The 20,956-nt window shown below is 45.6% G+C and overlaps 1 protein-coding gene across 3 annotated transcripts in view; it reads right to left on the bottom strand.

Annotated features, from left to right (window-relative positions):
- ABHD2 (abhydrolase domain containing 2, acylglycerol lipase) overlaps window positions 1–20,956 on the bottom strand; it is a 189,109-nt gene that overhangs the window by 64,092 nt on the left and 104,061 nt on the right. For all 3 annotated transcript variants that reach the window (XM_033920668.1, XM_033920667.1, XM_033920666.1), the window contains exons 4-5: window positions 15,215–15,382; window positions 33–216 (exon numbers count right to left, since the gene is read on the bottom strand). In XM_033920668.1, coding sequence (XP_033776559.1) covers window positions 33–216; window positions 15,215–15,382 — 352 coding nt within the window. The remainder of the gene's footprint in view (window positions 1–32; window positions 217–15,214; window positions 15,383–20,956) is intronic.

Below are 20,956 nucleotides of genomic sequence, written 5' to 3'. Positions count from 1 at the left end.
GCTTGTTGAGGCTTTCCAAACAAATCACTTACCTTAGTGCGCTATATCCTTGGCATACGCTGACACAACACAGCACTCTTTCTTGATTTCCCGGAGCTTCTCCCAGGTATTTACATACAATGTTCCCGCCCAAGCTGAAGCCAACTACAATCAGCTGGCTCTGTGGAAAAGTCTTCTTGATATGGTTGACCATAGCTCCAAACTCCCAGGTGCATCCTACAATCAAGGACCGAGAAGAAAATAACAGCCACAGTAATAGATTTCTCAGCAGCTATTCACTGTTTAAATATAACCCAGTAACCATCCCCACAGGTAAAAGGAACAGAATTGCTATACCATTGGTTTTTTTGTATTTACTTCTCAAATAATTTATTTCTTATTCAAGTCTTGTAATATACTGTATGACACATCAGTGACTCTATAATCAGCCACCATGAAAAGTAGGATGAAATGAAACAGTGGATTGTGTTATAAGTAAGAACAAGATATATTTTTCCTTTTTTTGTCCAAGAGAAGCAGTAGCCTGTCAGCAGGAATTTTGGATAAAAAATAAAGATGGCTCTTATATTTGACCACTCGGATTAATACATCAAAAGTGACTGGGGATGGGAACAAGAGAAAGGTTCTTGAAGATAGGAAGTGAGGTAAGTTGAACTACTCAAAACAATACAAAATCCTCACTTGACATGATACAAACCAACTTGTATCATTCTTCATTTTTCTTTATTCAAAAATTTGTTCTTGCTCCAATGCTCAAATGCCTGACGGGACCCGTTTCACCAAACAGGCTTTTTCAAGGGTTCCAGCAAGGAGCACTATATAATTTAAATTAAAGAATTAATACACATATTAACATGAATTAGTACATAACATCCTGAACAAACTGCATTTAAACTCATAAAACTTAATTAATGATCAAAAATACTGATAATGATCTATATGGAATGTGCAAACATGCAAATCCTATATCAATATTTGTTAAAATTAATTTATCACTTATAATTGCCATTCAAGTTCATTTATCCCTAATGAATCAATAAATACCTTCATTATTAATATTGATTACATAATTACATTTCTCAATGAATTTCTCAATAAATGCTCAATAATAGATAAATACCTCCCTGGCCACAGACAATGATGAAATGAATAAATAGTATTGAAAACCCTCACATTTAATGTTATATAAAAATTAATAAATAATGAAGTTAAATAAATATTAAACACATAACTATAATCAATAATATATTTTCACACATACTTTAATAATTAATCACCAATTAGAATTAATTAAAAATTATTATTTGCACAATTATTTAAACAGCATCAATCTAAAAACATATTGACAATTAATAAATAGATATAAATAATCATATATATGGATAAATAAATATAAACAATCATATATATATATTCTCACACTTCGTCCAATCAATACATATTCATACATACATCAATCTTAAAAAAGCATATATATTTAAATATGAATTAATAAATAAATAATTATAAGTCTAATCTCAGATAAAATACAATAAAAATGAAATAATGTGATCTACAAATGTGCAACTATGTGTAAAATAACAACTCATGAATTAATTATCAAAAAATTTTGTTAAGCAATTAAAAATAAATAAATTGAAAATAATTAATTGAAAATTAATCACTATTAACATAATGTGAAATGCTGAAACTATGTGTGATAGTGCCATCACTTTAAATAAAATAATCAATAATACATCAACTTGAATAAAAATATAGAACCTTTAAATCTAATTCACACATCACGTATAAATTAAATTGAAATTAGATCCATTGAAAAGTCATTACTTCATTTTCTATTTTCTTCAATTTCATTATATAAAACCTCATACATAGTGACTATTCATAGGGGACCATAGCTCAAATAAATTTCAAATAACTTATATAAATTACTCTGGGCTTAATTTTGAACCAACCCACAGACGGCAACTCTTAAGCTCGTCGTGGTGGAAATGCTTGGTGAAAAAACAGACTCGATGTGGAGTTCAAACCTTTACATATCTTTAAAAAACCTACATCAATTGTCATTATTTAAACTAATCTAGGCCTGATTTGAAACAAACTCACAAACAGCACAGCCCCAACTCATCACGGAAGCCTAAAATCGCGGTAAAAAGATTCAGTGAAACAGAAACCAACTAAACTTTGTAAAATTGAAAACATCCAGAGCTTTTTTTAAAAAACCGGCATTTATAGCACAATTTTAGCACAATTTTAAAGCGATATAGAAATTACCAACCTTAATTTAGCTTCCTCTTGCTACCAGGGCCGGAGCAGTGTGTGGTATCCATAATGCTTACTCTTTTATACTCGTGAGCGCATGCGCTGAACAGCGAATAATACCCATGTGACTTCCTTATTAGTACTCGCTGCTCATAGTGCCAAACTTAAAAGAAAGCACTAAAAACATCAAAAAACATTAAAAAACCACAACTACCTAAAAGGCATAGTCAGACCAATCAAAATCGCACTGCCCTGCTAAAGCAAACAAAACACGTGAGCCCCGCGGCGTTGCTATGGTGCCGACTCAGCAAAAGACATGCCTCAATCGCTTCTTGTTATTGAGGAAATTGGATTACAGAAAACCTAGACAGCAAAACAAAACAAAACAAAACCAAAAAGACCAGAATATTAAAAAGAGCATATGGACCCCTTGAATGTGAACTGTGAAAAGTGCAGAAACAAAATAACAACTAAAAGAAAGGTTTCCAATCTATAAAACTGTTCAAACCCATAGGTTCAATGGACTTCAATCTGAAAATCCATTTGCTTTCTTTTTGGGATAACCTCTTTTTTCTATCACCCCCTCTTTTATCTTCTTGGACTTGATCAATTGCAAGGTATTTAAGATCTTCAAACTTGTGATGATGAGCTATGCAATGTTCCACTAAAGGTTCAGATATATTGGAACATTTAATATTGGATTTATGTTCCTGTATGCGTGTTTTAAATGCCCTAGTTGTCATCCCAACATACAATTTATCACAGGGACATTGTATAACATAGATAATAAAGGTAGATCTACAATTCAAAAAATGGTGAATCTTGTATTCTTTATTATCTATAGGGTTCTTCCAAACCTTAGTTTGTATACTCATTTTACAGATGTTACACGAAAGACATTTAAAGAAACCCATAGGTAGACTCTTATCCTTTGAAACTCTCCTGTTTTCACCACTTTTCAATCTCTCTTTTAAATTTTGATCCCTGGAGTATGCTATTCTAAATTTAAGATTTTGCATAGAGGGATGTATAATAATAATGTCCCAAAATTTATGCAGAATATTAGAAATGGTATTGCTGAAATTATTATATCTTATAACACAAGTTATAATTTCATTTTCATCTTCATTATTCCTTGGCGTTTTCAATAGCAACCATTCCCGATTGCAGTATTTTGCTCTTTTAAACGCCTTCTTTACCACTTTCTGAGGGTAGCCCCTGGATAGTAATTTTTGTTCCAGAATCTTACCTTGTTTTTTAAAAACTTTAAAATCTGAACAATTTCTCCTGAGTCTAACAAACTGGGAAAACGGAAGGCTATTTTTTAGTCTACCTGGATGATTACTCTCATAGGATAACAATGTATTTCTATCTGTCTCTTTGAAGTAAACATCTGTCATAAAGAAATTTTGATGCTGCTCAATGGTTAAATCTAAAAAATTTATCTTAGTTGTTGAATATGTCATAGTAAAAGTTAAATTGTTATCACATGAATTTAACCTTTGTGCAAAATTTTTTAGGTCATTTTCAGATCCCTTCCATAACATGATAACATCATCTATAAACCGACGCCATATATATATTTTCTCAGAAAAAGGTGAATTCTCAATCCATTCAGATTCAAATTTGGACATATACAGGTTTGCTATTGAGGAAGCAAAAGTAGCTCCCATAGCCACACCTTTCTTCTGGATGTAGTATTTATCCTCAAATAAGAAATAGTTCTCTTTTAATGCTAAAGATGTTAAATGCGTTAAAAACTCAGTAGGAACTAGGTGTGGTCTAGGGCTACTGTCAAGAAAATCTCTTACTACCTCAATGGCCTCATTTTGGGGTATAGATGTATAAAGAGATGCCACATCAAATGACATTATGTTAATAGTGATTAATTTTCAATTAATTATTTTCAATTTATTTTTAATTGCTTAACAAAATTTTTTGATAATTAATTCATGAGTTATTTTACACATAGTTGCACATTTGTAGATCACATTATTTCATTTTTATTGTATTTTATCTTAGATTAGACTTATAATTATTTATTTATTAATTCATATTTAAATATATATGCTTTTTTAAGATTGATGTTGTATGTATGAATATGTATTGATTGGACGAAGTGTGAGAATATATATATATGATTGTTTATATTTATTTATCCATATATATGATTATTTATATCTATTTATTAATTGTCAATATGTTTTTAGATTGATGCTGTTTAAATAATTGTGCAAATAATAATTTTTAATTACTTCTAATTGGTGATTAATTATTAAAGTATGTGTGAAAATATATTATTGATGATAGTTATGTGTTTAATATTTATTTAACTTCATTATTTATTAATTTTTATATAACATTAAATGTGAGGGTTTTCAATACTATTTATTCATTTCATCATTGTCTGTGGCCAGGGAGGTATTTATTGATTATTGAGCATTTATTGAGAAATTCATTGAGAAATGTAATTATGTAACCAATATTAATAATGAAGGTATTTATTGATTCATTAGGGATAAATGAACTTGAATGGCAATTATAAGTGATAAATTAATTTTTTTTTTTTTTTTTTTTTTTTTTTTTTTGAAGTTTAAAATTTTTTATTAAACAAAATGAAAACAGTACACAGGCAGTATGCCAACAGCAAAAGTACATTGCCCACATGAAACAACAAAACCCCCCCCACCCCCCCCACCGAGTGATACAATATAAGCCTAAAACAAAGGAAGATGCAAAAGAAAAATAAGAAAAGTTTCAAAGTAGACCTCGCCAGGAGCTATATCGAGACCACTGTCGATGAAACAATCCACAGGAATCATTATTTAGAGCAGTCAATTTGGACATTAAGTAAATTTGGTCAACCTTATGTAACAGTTCAGTACGAGAAGGCAAAGAGTCCCGCTTCCAATATGTAGCCACTAAAAGTCTGGCTGCCGTAGCAACCAGGGCCACAAAATGATTCTGATCCACATCCAAACTTCCCAAAGGATAGTTAAGTAAAAATGTTTCCATACGCAATAGGATGGGTAAGCGTAACACATCAATCAGCAGTCGTTGAACCATCTTCCAAAAAGGTACAATCTTAGTACAATCCCACCACACATGCCCAAAGGAGCCCAGACACCCACAGTTGCGCCAACAGTGCCCGTTCCCACAGTGATAGAAACGATGCACCTTTTCAGGCGTGAGGTACCACTGAAATAGCATTTTATACCCCTGCTCCACTAAGGGAGATGCCAAGGAGACTCTCAGCAGTGTACCATAAAGACAATCCCATTGTCGATATTCCAAAGCCCTCCCTAGCAAGAGTTCCCAACGATGTTCATATGTGTGGGCCTGTGGTCGAGTGTATAAAAGAGCCCTATAGAGACGGGAAATAAGGCCTACCCCAGATCCCATCCTAAAAACTTGTAAGAAAGCAGAGTCTGCCCCTTCCCACTCTGGGATCACCCTCTTCACCATAAAATCTCGAAGTTGGACATAGGCGAAAAAGTCAGTCGAGGGGAGATCATATATGGATTGTAAGGCAGCAAAGGGTACCAGTTGTCCACCCACTACCAGCTGACCTAGGACCCTAAGACCCTCCATTTCCCAACGCCGAAAAATCCCAGTATCTTTAGCAGGCAGAAAATCAGGGGCAAATCTAATGGGAGTAGCATAAAAATAGCGCTGACGTGGGAACCAAGCTCGTCGAACCCGGCTCCACGCATGCAAAGTACATTCCATCCCATAAGATGTCTCAGTCTGCAGATCCCGAAGGATATCAAAAGACAGCCAGGGCACTGCTGCCAAAGGGTAAGTAGGTTGTAAGGCCTGTTCTAGTGAGACCCAGCGCTGGGAGGGATATGCCCAATGAAATAGTCCCTGCAATTGGGATGCATAGTAATATGTAGAAAAATCAGGAACACCCATTCCCCCATGTAATCTGTCCCAGTACATACGTTCCCTCCGCACCCTAGGGGGTTTACGTGTCCAGATATAAGCAAAGGCCCGCCTTTGTAGCCTAAGCAAGAACCGTTTAGGAATTGAGAGAGGTAGGCAGGAGAACAGATACAAAAAACGAGGCAGCACATTCATACGCAAAGCACTAATCCTACCCATCCAAGACAATCTCAATCCCTCCCATCGGTCCAGATCGGCAAATACAGTTCTTAGCAACGGAGGGTAATTCAATTCAAAAAGGTCAGTAAGTCTTCGAGATATACGCACACCAAGGTATCTAATGGATTTAGCCGCCCATCGAAACGAGAACCTAGTACGTAAGTCCGTCACCAATAAGTCCGGAAGGGAAATGTTAAGCAATTCAGATTTTTCGATGTTAATTTTAAAGCCAGCTACCACACCAAATGTAGTCAAAACACGAAGCGCCTCCGTCAGAGAACGAAGTGGGTGGGTCAAGGTAAACAAAATATCATCAGCATACAATAAAATCTTATGCTCTTCACCACCCACCACAATTCCCCGAATGTCAGCATTCGCACGTATAGAGGCTGCTAAAGGTTCCATGACCAGCGCGAAAATCAGTGGTGACAAAGGGCACCCCTGCCTAGTTCCTCTACGGATCATAAAATTAGCAGTATATCTTCCATTAACTCTTAGACAAGCCTCCGGGGCAGCATATAATAAAGTCACCCAGTGTAGAAAAGCACCCGAAATGCCCATTTTCTTCAAGGCCGCTAACATAAACGGCCAATAAACCCTATCAAAGGCTTTTTCAGCGTCAACTGATAACAGGACTGCCGGAACAGAATTTTGATGGGCCACTCCAATAAGATCTAACACTCTTCGGATATTATCACCAGGTTGCCTCCCTGAAATAAAGCCACATTGATCTCCATGAACTAGGTAAGGCAGAAAGCGTTGTAACCGGACTGCCAAAATACGAGTAAACAGCTTATAATCAACTCCTAACAATGAAATAGGGCGGTAAGACCCACAAAGGAGGGGATCCTTCCCAGGTTTAAGAAGAAGGGAGACCGCTGCCTGACGAAACGAATACGGCAGACAATCCCCCTCCAGAAAAGAATTAAACAATCTAGTCAGAGGATTGACTATATGGGCCTCCATTTTCTTATAAAACAGGGGGGAAAAGCCATCAACACCCGGTGCCTTGGAAGCAGCCAGATGACGTATGGCAGCCACCACCTCAGCGGGTTGAATAGGGGAAGAGAGCCACTCCGCATCAACTTCCGCCAAACAAGGCAAGGTAACGTTAGATAGAAAAGCCTCAATCTCCCCCTCCGTGGATTCAATTTCCGGAGTGTACAGAGTCTGATAGAAGGATAAAAAAGCCTGATGGATGTCCCCATCATCCACACAAAGCTGACCCGAATCATTACGAATCCGAGTTATGGAGTGTTGTGCTTGAGTTTGCTTGATCTGTGCAGCTAACAAGCGGCCTGCCCTACCACCCCATTCAAAATACTGTTGTTTCCGCCTCTGCAGGGCCCAAGCCATGCCCTCTAAATCAAGTTCTTGTAAATCTCTCCGGCACTCCGTCAACGCAACCCCCCCAGCCACCGACGGGGCTCTCTTGTGAGCATTCTCTAGGCGTCGAAGGCGAGACACTAATTCGAATCTGCGTGCCACTCGACATTGATTTCTGTACGACCCCCTCGAGATACAACAACCCCTAAGGGTAGCTTTAAAACTTTCCCAAAGAATTGCAACATTAATGCCAGCTATGTCGTTGAATGCAAAAAATTCCTCGACATCAGTCTCTAAAAGAGTCAAGGTATTGGGATCTTTTAACAAAGAGTCATTCATACGCCACAAGCGACGGCCGCCTCTAACCTGTCCAATCTGTAACTCCAGAGTCAAAGGAGCATGATCTGACCACACCCGGGGCTCAATACTGGAGGCCAGGGCTCGAGGCAAAGCAATACGAGGTAGCATCCACATATCAATTCTAGTATAGGAATTATGTTTCGATGAATAAAATGTGTAATCTCGCGTGCCTGGATGTAAATAACGCCACACATCTATCAAATCATGCCTACGCAAGAAGCGCAGCAAAGCTCTTCTGTCGCCTCTAGCGTAGCGGATGGATGAATTTGAATTATCCTCCTGAGGATAGCAAGTAAGGTTAAAATCTCCACCCACAAGGAGTGTACCTTCTACATGATCTAACAGCACACGTTCTAACAACGTAAAGAAGGCCCCCTGACCAGCGTTTGGGGCATAGACATTCAGCAAACTATACAAGGCGCCATCCAACTCAGCCTTGACCAATATGTAGCGGCCCTCAACATCCCGCACCACCTCTCTCAACACCACCTGGACACGTTTATGTATTAAGATGCCCACCCCCTGGGTCTTTTTCCGAACCTTATTAGAAGAAAGGAAAACGTGTGGGTAGTTGTGGTGTGTAAGCAATTTCTCATAATGAGATTGAAAATGGGTCTCCTGAATAAATCCAACCGCACTATTCAGGCGGCTCATTTCTTTAAATAACAAGCGTCGTTTTTGTGGAGAATTCAGCCCATGTACATTATAAGATAGCAAAGTGAGTTTATCCATTTGTACCAGAAAAGAAAAAGCACAGCATTACCAAATCAACCATTAGTTCCAAAGCAGCCAAATCAACCAACCCCTGCAATCGTAACCTTAAGAGAAACATTATACAAACACTCTTCCATACAATCATACAAGAAAGCACTCGGTCACCACTTTTCCCAGCACCAACACCCCCCCCTCCCCCCAACCCCCCAACAATACCCCACATGGTCCAGCCACCGAAGCACCTGGTAACCATGGTACAGGAAGTGTAGAGAAACAGTTCACAAAGGGACCCCCAGAACAAGCCCTATAAACAATCTTCGCGACAGATGTCGCTCAGCAAAGAGAAGAAAAAACAGTCACAGCACAAAATTTCTTAATCACAGTGCACAAATATAAATGTTCAAGTGGATGAGGGGGCAGCTGTCTCCATAGGGCGACGAGCTGCAGCCGATCTAGCCACTCTCTGCCATCCCAGCCCTCTTCCTGATTTGGGCACAGGAGACCTCTGAGGAAGTGGTGCCATTTCTGAAGCTGCCATCAAACCTGCTTCCACCATTCGAGCCTGAACATCCGCCACAGTTATTGCAGTGTAGGTCTTGCCTGCATGTGTAAAAGCCAGTCCGATGGGATAAATCCATCTATATCGAACACTGCGCTCCTGCAGTATACGGGTGCAGTCTCTATACGTGCGACGGCGGGCCAGGGTTGCTGGAGCTATATCAGGATAAACATCAATGTCCGCTTCTTCCCATTTCACAGTTCCCCCCGAGCGCCTCACCGCCCTAAGCACATGCTCCTTATCCATATAGCGATGGAAACAAGCCACAACATCACGAGGGCGGTTCACATCACGAGGGCCAGGTATGCGGTGTGCCCTATCCAGCAATGGTTTACCCACTTCCACAGGCAAGCCAGCAGTCTCTAGTGCCTGTATACATATATGATCAATCACCTCCATACAGCGAGGGTCAGAAACAGTGTCTGGCACACCCCGAAAGCGAAGGTTGCACCGTCTGGAGCGATTCTCCAGATCCTCCAGCTTAAGGGTGCTCACATCAGCCTTTTCCTCCAGCGCTGCAATCCTGCCTCTCAGCTGTGTTATTTCAGAGCCATGTGCTTCCACTGCAACCTCCGTCTCTCCCACCCGATGTCCGATTTCACCCACCTCTCGTTTTAGCTCAGCAACAACAGCATGGATATCAGCTCGAACTGCAGAGATTTCAGATTTCAGTTCTTGGAACCAACCACGCATCTCCAGCTGTAGAGTCGGCAGCGTTGCATCAGCAGGTGGGCCCTCCGCAGCCGCGGCCGGATCGGGCGCCATTTTAGAGCCAGGTTTAAGAGGCCCATTCGGGATCGGTGAGGAGAACGCTTTAATATCTGTTTGTTTTTTTCGCGTCGCCATCGAGACGCAGCAAGGCAGCTTCACAAACAAGCTGAGGGAGGCAGACAGTGCAGGCACGCGAACTCGCGCGAAGATCGCCAAAAACAGCACGGGGGTCCGCGGAGCTATCGCTCTAGGCTGCCATCAGCCACGATGACGTCACTTCCTCCTGATAAATTAATTTGAACAAATATTGATATAGGATTTGCATGTTTGCACATTCCATATAGATCATTATCAGTATTTTTGATCATTAATTAAGTTTAAAAACTTTAAAAAGGGCAAATACGATCACATGAGAGCCATGGTGAAAAAACGACTCAAGAAAAAGGTGGACAAACTTAAAACGGTAGACCAGGCATGGTCCCTACTGAAAAATACAAGCACAAAATCTCCACATTCCGATGATCTCCAAAGAAGGGAGAACAAAAGGTAAGGGAGAACCGGCATGGCTTACCAGACAGGTGAGGGAAGCCATAAAAGAAAAGAAGGACTCTTTCAAAAAATGGAAACACATGAAAACAACTGAAGCATGGAAAAAACATAAAGATGATCAGAAGAAATGTCACAAGGCGGTGAGGGATGCCAAAAAGGACTATGAGGAAAAAATAGCGCAAGAGGCCAAAAACTTCAAACCCTTCTTTAGATACGTGAAAGGGAAAAAACCCACAAAAGAGGCGGTGGGACCCCTGGACGACCAGGGAAGAAAAGGGTACATCAAGGAAGATAAACAAATTGCAGACAAACTAAATTCCTTCTTTGCGTCCGTCTTTACGGAGGAGGATACCGCAAAAATACCAGAAGCAGTGAAAGTGTTTAGTGGAGTAATAGAAGACAGCCTCACCACAGTTGAAGTGGAGTTGGACCAGATATACTACCAGATCGACAAACTTAAAAGTGACAAATCCCCTGGACCGGATGGAATTCACCCGAGAGTTTTAAAGGAATTGAAGGTTGAAATCGGAGAGCTATTGCAAAAACTTGCCAATCTGACAATCAGAACTGGACAGATACCAGATGACTGGAAGATAGCGAACGTCACGCCAATTTTCAAAAAAGGATCGAGAGGGGAACCGGGCAACTACAGACCTGTGAGCCTTACGTCTGTCCCTGGAAAGATGGTTGAAGCACTGATCAAGGATAGCATAGTCCGGCACCTAGATACACACGACTTGATGAAACCCAGTCAACATGGGTTCAGGAAAGGGAAATCATGTTTAACAAATTTACTTCAATTTTTTGAGACCGTGAACAAGCAAATTGATAGTGGAATGCCGGTGGACATAATATATTTGGACTTCCAGAAAGCGTTCGACAAAGTTCCACATGAAAGACTTCTCAGGAAACTACAAAGCCATGGAATAGAGGGAGATATACACAGGTGGATAAGCAAATGGCTGGAAAACAGAAAGCAGAGAGTGGACATAAATGGGAAGTTCTCAGACTGGGAGAAAGTGACTAGTGGTGTGCCCCAGGGCTCGGTTCTTGGGCCGATCCTATTTAATATTTACATCAATGACCTGGAAGAAGGAGTATCCAGTGAGATCATTAAGTTTGCAGACGACACAAAGCTATACCGGGCAATCAGATCGCAGGAGGATAGCGAGGAACTCCAGAGCGACTTGTATCAGTTAGAGAAATGGGCAGAGCAATGGCAGATGAAGTTCAACGTGGAGAAATGCAAGGTAATGCATTTAGGTAGTAAGAATAAGGAACACGAGTATAGAATGTCAGGCGCAACTCTGGGTAAGAGCGAACAAGAAAAGGACCTGGGTGTACTGATAGATAGGACCCTGAAGCCGTCGGCACAATGCGCGGCAGCGGCAAAGAAAGTAAACAGAATGTTAGGCATGATAAAGAAAGGAATCACGAGTAGATCGGAGAAAGTCATAATGCCGCTTTATAGAGCAATGGTCAGACCACACTTGGAATACTGTGTCCAACATTGGTCTCCCAACCTAAAGACGGATATAAAACTGCTTGAGAGGGTGCAGAGACGAGCAACAAAGCTAATAAGAGGTATGGAGAACTTGGAATATGAGGAACGACTCAAGAAACTGGGACTGTTCTCCCTTGAGAAGAGGAGGCTGCGAGGGGACATGATCGAGACGTTCAAAATGCTGAAAGGCATCGATAAAATAGAGCAGGAAAATAAATTATTTACATTGTCCAACGCGACACGGACAAGAGGACATGGTTTGAAGCTAAGGGGGGACAAGTCCAGGACAAATGTCAGGAAGTTCTGCTTTACACAGCGAGTGGTAGACGCCTGGAATGCTCTCTCAAAGGAGGTTATTAAGGAATCCACTGTGCTAGGATTCAAAGGCAAATTAGATGCACATCTCCTTACGAGAGGCATAGAGGGATATGGGTGACTAAAACTACATCAGGTGTATACCTGACTGGGCCTCCGCGTGTGCGGATCGCCGGACTAGATGGACCATGGGTCTGATCCGGAGATGGCAGTTCTTATGTTCTTATGTTTATGAGTTAAAATGCAGTTTGTTCAGGATGTTATGTACTCATTCATGTTAATATGTGTATTAATTCTTTAATTTAAATTATATAGTGCTCCTTGCTGGAACCCTTGAAAAAGCCAGTTTGGCGAAACGGGTCCCGTCGGGCATTTGAGCATTGGAGCAAGAACAAATTTTTGAATAAAGAAAAATGAAGAATGATACAAGTTGGTTTGTTCTTCTTTTTTGAATGGTTTATCCTGTCAAGTGAGGATTTTGTATTGTTTTGAGATGGGAACAAGAGGCCTGATTCTAAAAACGGCGCCCTAATTACAGACACCTAGTGACACCTAACTAAAATGCACACGCATTTAAAAAAAAAAAATTGGAGCGGTAATTGACCATGCCATTAGAAACCGGTTGCATGATAGGGAAGTGTTGTCATGCCACAGAATGACTGCCTGACTTGTGAACTCCGTAGAGGCCGTGGAGACTATTAGAAAACGCAGCATTCCTAGCTACAGTACCTTGTTATAAACCAACACACAACTTGGAGCGCAGGATGGCCATTCGAATGCGCCTGGACAATTTCTCATTCCCTGCTGAACAAGAGAAGAAATCACTAGGAGAAAGCAGCGGGTTAGTCATGTGGAAAAAAAATGATGCCCGTGCCCTCCGATTCAGAAGATGAGGAGACCCCAACTACTGTTCTTGAGGGGGAGGCATTTACGCCGCAATTGCTACAATCCTGGTTTCGAGCATTGAAAGACAAAATGGTCGGAGTTAGGCAGGATGTGAAGACGGCTCTTGCGGAGTTGCGCTCCAATATAATGGAGATTGGGGGCCGTGTGTCAGCTACACAGGTGCAAATTTCGGACCTCTCCCAAGAGCTGGTGGATGTGCGGGCGGACTGTGATCACTCAGCGGCAGCGATATCTGAGATACAAAGTCAGGTGGAAGACCTGGAGAACAGATCGCGCCGCTGTAATTTACGATTTAAAGGATTGCCGGAGGTGGAGGAATATAAAATCTTCATGGAAGTTGTCTGTAACATCTGTATGGATTTATTGACTGAGGTGGAGGGTGCTGCTCCAGCACCTATTAATATTTTGAGAGCACATCGCAGCCTGGGCCCAACTAGAGGTGCGGGCCCTAAGGATATCATTGCCTGCTTTGGAGATTTTGCTGTGAAGGAAAAGGTGTTACAACTGGCGCGGCGCAAGCAGGACTTTCATTGGAATAATGTGGGGATTGGAATTTATCTGGATTTGGCCTGGGCGACTCTGCAGAAGCGTCGCAGTTTCCAGGAAGTGGGGTGTGGGTTACAGTGAATGGCAAATCTAAAAAAGTGCAGGATGAGGCATGGGCTGCTCTGCGGAAGTTGGGCTGTAATAATATACCTGAGCACCCCGGTTCCATCGCAACCCCAGGAGAAGCAGCCTTCTGGACTTTGGAAGACAGTGACCCATTCTTGCAGAAAGCCGGCGAAAGCAATCACTTGATTGTGCTAGGACCTGGTTTTCCTTTTCTTTGCTATGAGCTTTGTTTTGCTCTATGCTGCCTGCAAGGTGAGGCCATGAGGGATTGGGTTCCATGTTTGTTGCTCTGGACCTACCCCTGTTGGTACTTTTTGTTCTGGTGGCCGGGCTACTGGGTGTTATGGTAGCCGTTGATTATAAGGGTTGTGTGTGTTGGACGCTTGGGGTGTTGATTTCTCAGAGTTTTTGTATGTATGCTGTTTGAGTGACGGGGGATGGGTTGCTGATTTTGTTGGAGGACTGGGCTGTATTCCGGGGGGGATTTCATTTCTTTGCTGTGACTGACCGTGGGGTTGGCCAGTTGCACATTTCTGTTGGGGGGAAGGGGGGGAGTGGTGGATGTATTACTAGGCTCCTGGATGTCAATGGCAAAGCAATATTGGAAAGTTGCAGGCTACACAATTCCTTATAATCAGTGATGTAGTAAGGGGGGTGCGGGCCACCCTAGGCACCAAGTCAGTGGGGGCACTAACACCTCTCTGCCCCACCATGCCATGCTCACGCCATCCCTCCCCTCCATCCCTTACCTCTGTTTTACCTTCACTAGCACGAGCCTGTTTTCCCTCCAAATCACTTCTGGGTCACAGGGCCAGGAAGTGTTAGAAACATAGAAACATAGAAATAAGACGGCAGATAAGGGCCACGGCCCATCAAGTCTGCAGAAGTCACTCGCGCTGGGGAAGATTAAGAGGTATGGGGGGGGGGGCAGGTAGGGAGAGCGCAAGTGTGGAATGGGAGCAGGAAGGAGCAGGGGGACGTGGAGAGGAGGGTGCTGGGGGCACTACCACCCAGGCACCTCCTACCTTTACTACGCCATTGCTTATAATGATTATGTTGCCAGAAAGCTCAGGTTCTTTGCCTCCATCAGCTGATAGGGTGAGGTAGCCCATCATTCTGGACTGGTCTAATAGGATGATAAGAAAATACACATTATTCAACTATGAGCAAGAAATCCAAATTAGTCTTGGCTGAGTGCCGCAGAGTAAAAATGTGTGTTAAAGAGCTGCCCTCTTAATGGTATTTTGGCTTGAAAAAGGACTGAGGAATGAAGAATAGACTGAATGACTTACCATAAGTGAACATGCGTGGAGAGGTGAGCTCAATGCTTGGCAGGGCACCCAGGTGATTCAGCACAGCACACCTGTAACCATTTCTTTGGGCATAATCGACAAACGTACGGATATACTGCTTCTCACTGTGATTGGCTATCCCAGGGCAAATCACCATTGTTATGTTGTCTGGAAACAAAAAAGGTACCATCGTGTGTATACATGGATTGTATATTCTTGTGCTTTGCAGCTGAGAAACTTCAGAAGGAAAAGGAGAAATTAGGTTCTTACCTGCTAATTTACTTTCTTTTAGCTTCTCCAGACCAGTAGAGGTTAACTTTACGAATGGGTATATATCTAATCATGACCAGCAGGTGGAGACTGAAAACAAAACTTTGGGACAGTATATACTATCCTCCCTTCTCTATTTCCCTCAGTCTGCCGAATAGCCAAGCAGAACCAAGAACTGGAAAACAGGAAGAAAACAATACTCCGAACAGGAGTAACAAATAACATACCCAAATGCTGTTGGAAAATGCAGAGGAGAAATACCCGAAGGAAAATGTCCCCACAGCTCGCCAGCTAAGCCAGCCGAGCCACAGCCGCTGTTCTTTAATTCTCCCCGGCCCTAGAAAAATACTAGAACCCGCAGCAAAAAACAAAAACTGCCCGCGAAAACAGCCCCAACAACAACAACAACAACAGACAGGGTGGGGACCTCTACTGGTCTGGAGAAGCTAAAAGAAAGTAAATTAGCAGGTAAGAACCTAATTTCTCCTTCTTTAGCACTCTCCAGACCAGTAGAGGTTAACTTTACGAATGGGACGTACCAAAGCAGTCCCTCTCACGGGCGGGACCCCCGAAGGGCCGATACCAGAACACGCTCACCGAACACCGCGTCCCGACGCGCCTGAACATCTACCCGATAATGTCTAACAAAAGAATACAAGGAGGACCAAACCGCAGCCTTACAAATATCCACCGGAGGCACGAGCGACGACTCAGCCCAAGAAGCCGCCTGACCCCGAGTGGAAAGAGCCTTGAGAAACTCCGGAACAGGCTGCTGTTTCAGAAGATAAGCGGAAGCAATCGTCTCCTTGATCCAGCGCGCAATAGTAGCCTTAGAAGCGCCAGCTCCCCGACGAGGACCAGCCAGGAGGACAAAGAGATGATCGGACTTCCGGAATTCCTGGGTCCGCTGCACATCAGAGCGAAGGACCCGACCGACATCCAACTTGCGCAGCTGCCGTTGCTCAGAAGAGCCCTCCCGACCACCCAAGACCGGGAGAACCACCGATTGATTGACATGAAAAGGAGAAACAACCTTCGGCAGAAAGGAAGGAACAGGCCGCAAGACGACCCGCTCCCTAGACAACTCCAAGAAGGGAGCCCTACAAGAGAAAGCCTGCAGCTCAGAAATACGCCTAGCAGAAGTAATGGCCACCAAAAAGACCGCCTTCAAAGTAAGGTCCTTCAAAGAACAGTCGTCCAAGGGCTCGAAAGGCGGGCGCACCAAAACAGAGAGAACCAGATTAAGATCCCAAGAGGGAACCGAGGGCCGTAGGGGAGGCCTAAGCAACGTGGCCGCCCGCAGAAACCGAATCACATCAGGAAGAGCCGATAAACGCTGACCTGACACCAACCCTCGAAAGGTCAACAGGGCCGCAAGATGAACCCGGAGAGAAGACCAAGCCAGGCCTCTATCCAGGCCATCCTGCAAGAACTCTAGAATGTTAGGCAGAGAAGCGCGAAAAGAGGTCACTCCCCGCGCCCGACACCATTCCTCAAAGAGACGCCAAACCCGCACATAAGCCCGAGAGGTAGAAAGCCTCCGGGACCCCAACAGTGTAGCGATCACCTTGTCTGAATATCCCTTCTTGCTAAGGCGACCCCTTTCAAGAGCCACGCCGTAAGACAGAAGAGAGACGGGTCGAACATGGGAATGGGACCCTGCATCAGAAGGTCGTCCGAGAGAGGCAGAGGAAGAGGAACCGCCACCAGGTGCCTCACCAGATCCGCATACCACGGACGTCGAGGCCAATCCGGAGCCACCAGCACCACCAAACCCGGATGGTGAACAATGCGAAGAAGCACTCTGCCCACCAGCGGCCAAGGAGGGAACACATACAACAGCCCCTCCGTTGGCCACGGCTGGACCAGAGCATCCAGACCCTCGGCCAGCCCTTCCCTGCGACGACTGAAGAAGCGGGGCACTTTGGCGTTGCCACTCGTGGCCATCAGGTCCATCAGGGGCTGCCCCCAATCTTGCACTATCAACCGAAACGCTCCGGCGCCGAGAAACCACTCTCCTGGATCCAGGAAGTGACGACTGAGGAAGTCTGCCTGAACATTTTCTACCCCGGCTATATGAGAAGCCGAGAGGTCCAGAAGATGGGACTCCGCCCAAACCATGAGCCGAGCCGCCTCCTGCGCCACAGGAGTGCTCTTGGTGCCCCCCTGACGATTGACATAAGCCACCGCCGTGGCATTGTCCGACAGGACTCTGACCGACTTGCCCAGCAAAAGGGAGTGGAAAGCTAACAGCGCCAGCCTGACCGCTCTGGTCTCTAACCCGTTGATCGACCAGGAGGCCTCCTCCGCGGACCAGGTGCCCCGAGCTGAGTGGCCCATAAACTGAGCCCCCCAACCGAGGAGACTCGCATCCGTAAGGAGCACCGTCCACTGCGGGAGATCCAGACCCACCCCCTGAACCAGGTGAGGGGTCCGGAGCCACCAGCGCAGACTGCAGCGCGCCAAGCCTCGCAGGGGAACCGGAACATCCAAATCTTGCCTCCGGGGAGACCACCTCCGGAGCAGAGCATACTGAAGAGGACGCATGTGGGCCCGCGCCCACCTCACCACGTCCAGGGACGCCGCCATTGACCCCAGGACTTGGAGGAAATCTCGCGCCCGAGGACCCCGGGACGCCAAAAGCAGGCGAATCTGAGATTGCAATTTGCTCACCCGGGCCTCTGGAAGGAAGACCTTCCCCAAGGAGATGTCGAACATAACCCCAAGGCACTCCAGACGCTGAGCCGGGACCAACCGACTCTTGGAAAGGTTGACCACCCAGCCCAGCGACCGGAGAAACTCCACCACCCGAGCCGTAACCCGGGAGCTCTCCTGCAACGACTTTGCCCGAATCAACCAGTCGTCCAGGTAGGGGAGAACCAGGATGCCCACCGACCGCAAGGCTGCCGCGACGACCACCATTACCGTGGTGAACGTCCGAGGAGCCGTGGCCAGACCAAAGGGAAGCGCACAGAACTGAAAGTGCCGCCCCAAGATCGCAAAGCGAAGGAAGTGCTGATGAGAGGCCCGAATTGGAACCTGCAAGTAGGCCTCCGTCAGATCGAGAGACATCCAGGATGGGCCGAAAGGTCCCCTCCTTTATGGCCACCACAAAGTAAATGGAGTACCTGCCGGTGCCCCACTCCGTAGGGGACACCGGCACCACTGCCTCGAGATCTAGCAAACGCTGAAGGGTCTGACGAAAAGCCTGCGTCTTCCATGGAGTCTGACATGGAGAAGCGAGGAAAAGGTCCGGCAGAGAGCGGGTAAACTCCAGAGCGTAACCGTCCCGCACCACCTCAAGGACCCACTGATCGGACGCGATCTCGGCCCATTTGGGGAAAAATTTGCGCAGCCGGGCCCCCACCGGAACCAAAGGGGGCGCCGGCAAGGAGTCATTGCGCAGGACGGGAAGCGGGGGAACCGGCGGAGGGATTCCCTGCCCCCCGACGGGCCCCCCGAAAGGGCTGCATGCGCTGGAAGAACCGACCCCGGGAAAAACCCTGAGCCGGGAAAGAAGCAGCCCCACGCCCCGGGCGATACTTGCGAAATTCCCGCAAACGCCCCCGGGCAGCCCCACACCTAGACGCAGGGCGGGCACGGTCCTCAGGCAGACGGGGCACCTTCGAGTCCGTCAGAGTCTGAATCAACTCATCTAATTCCTCTCCAAACAAAAAGACCCCCTAAAGGGAACTTTAGTAAACTTAGCTTTGGACGCAGAATCCGCCGCCCAATCGCGCAGCCACAAAATACGCCGCGCGGCCATGCCATAGACTTAGCCGAAATCCGCACCAAGTCATAAAGAGCATCTGAGAGGAACGAGGCAGCCATCGCAATCTTCGCTACCTCCTGATCCACTAGAGACCAGTCATCAGACTCCCGATCCAGGACACGCTCAGCCCACCGAAACACGGCGCGAGCGACTAGCTCCCCACAAACAGCCGCCTGGACCCCAAAGGCAGAGACATCAAAATCACACTTAAGAAGAGTCTCTAACGCACGCGCCTCCGAGACCCTAAGAGCAGAACCGTCCATAACAGGCACGGTATGCCGCTTAGGAAGTGCCGAGACCACCGCGTTCCCCATTGGCGAAATTAAGGTAGCCCTACCTCCCTCCGGGACGGGATACCCAAGAGCCAAGGCGCACACCAAACGAAACTGCGCCCATAGGCCACTGCGCCAACACAAAATCCCGCAAATCCTGACGCACAGGAAAAGAGCGGGAACCAGGACAGACCCCCTGAAGCAGAGGGGCCCCCATACGCGGGGTCTCCGGCGGCGCCACTGCAAAAATGCAGCACCAAGGAGACCTGCTACACAGGTCTAAAAGCTCATCCCTCTGAATAAAAAAGCGCACCACGGACGCATCTGCTCTGGAAGACGGGAAACCCGCCGCCCCGCTGCCAACAGGCGTCCCCTCTAGAGGATCCTGGAAGCCCGCCAAAGCAGCCAGGTCCTCAACCAGGCCAACACGCTCCTCCGCCCACCAATTCGCAATCCAAGCCCCCCCGCGGGCGCTTGGATGAGGGAGGAGGAAGAGGGGACGCCAAACGAAAAGAGGGAGGCAAAGCCATAGGGGGCGCGGAGGGAAACCCCCCCCGAAACCCCCCAGGCGCACGTGGGACCCCCAAAAGTCCGCACAAAGAAAGAAAATAAATTGGGGGCAAAAAACCCCTGGGGGTCCCCAGGGACTCCCTGCCCCAGCAGGGGTCCATGCTGAAACCTGCCCCTGTGTTCGCCATACAGGGGGAAGGTCACCTGAGGTTGCAGACAAAATGGAGGGGCCAGACAAAGAAAATGGCGAAGTTCCCGCCAAAAATGCTCCCTCCATGGCCTGTAGCGGCTGAGAAGACTGAACAGTCCCAGCCGCTAAGACAGGCAAGTCGGCATCAGCTGTCAAAAAATCAGCTGAGAGGGAATCCTTCGGGGAATCCCTCCGTGGGCGGTTGTGGAAGACCGGGCTTCCCCACTGCTCCAAGCCGACTCGCGAGGCACCATCGGCGGGGAGCTCTGGGCGCCTGCAGCCGCTGCCGACGGAGCTCCACCACCTCACCGACCCAAACCGCCGAGTTCAGGCCGGCCGCGAGCGCCTCGCGGCTGGACTAAAATTGTGGCCTACTCCCCCGGAGAAGGGCACAATTGCTCCAGACGCGACCTAGCTATAAAAAAGTGCTGGTTACATGAAAAAATACAGTAAAATACAGTTTTCTTAAAGGGAAACAACCCTTCAGACCAGCACTACCTCAGGATTTTTTTTTTTTTTTTTTTTTTTTTTTACAGAACAGACTCCACAGGCTCTCGAAGCAATATGCCTTGCTTGACTTAGGGGGCAAGGCTTACTGCTGAGGCTCCTCTAAAAAAATGTGGGGAGGTGGAGGAAGTGGGGGGAGGGACCCCGCTCGTGACCCGCCGGGTTTGACACCCCCGAGGTCGGACGGACCCCCAAACAGGGCCCGACCAAGCTCCGTCCGG

The sequence above is a fragment of the Geotrypetes seraphini genome, chromosome 14 (genome assembly GCF_902459505.1).
Source record: "Geotrypetes seraphini chromosome 14, aGeoSer1.1, whole genome shotgun sequence".
NCBI classification, from domain to species: domain Eukaryota; kingdom Metazoa; phylum Chordata; class Amphibia; order Gymnophiona; family Dermophiidae; genus Geotrypetes; species Geotrypetes seraphini.
Note: the sequence above shows the minus strand (reverse complement) of the source record. Positions and strands in the feature narration are given on the sequence as shown.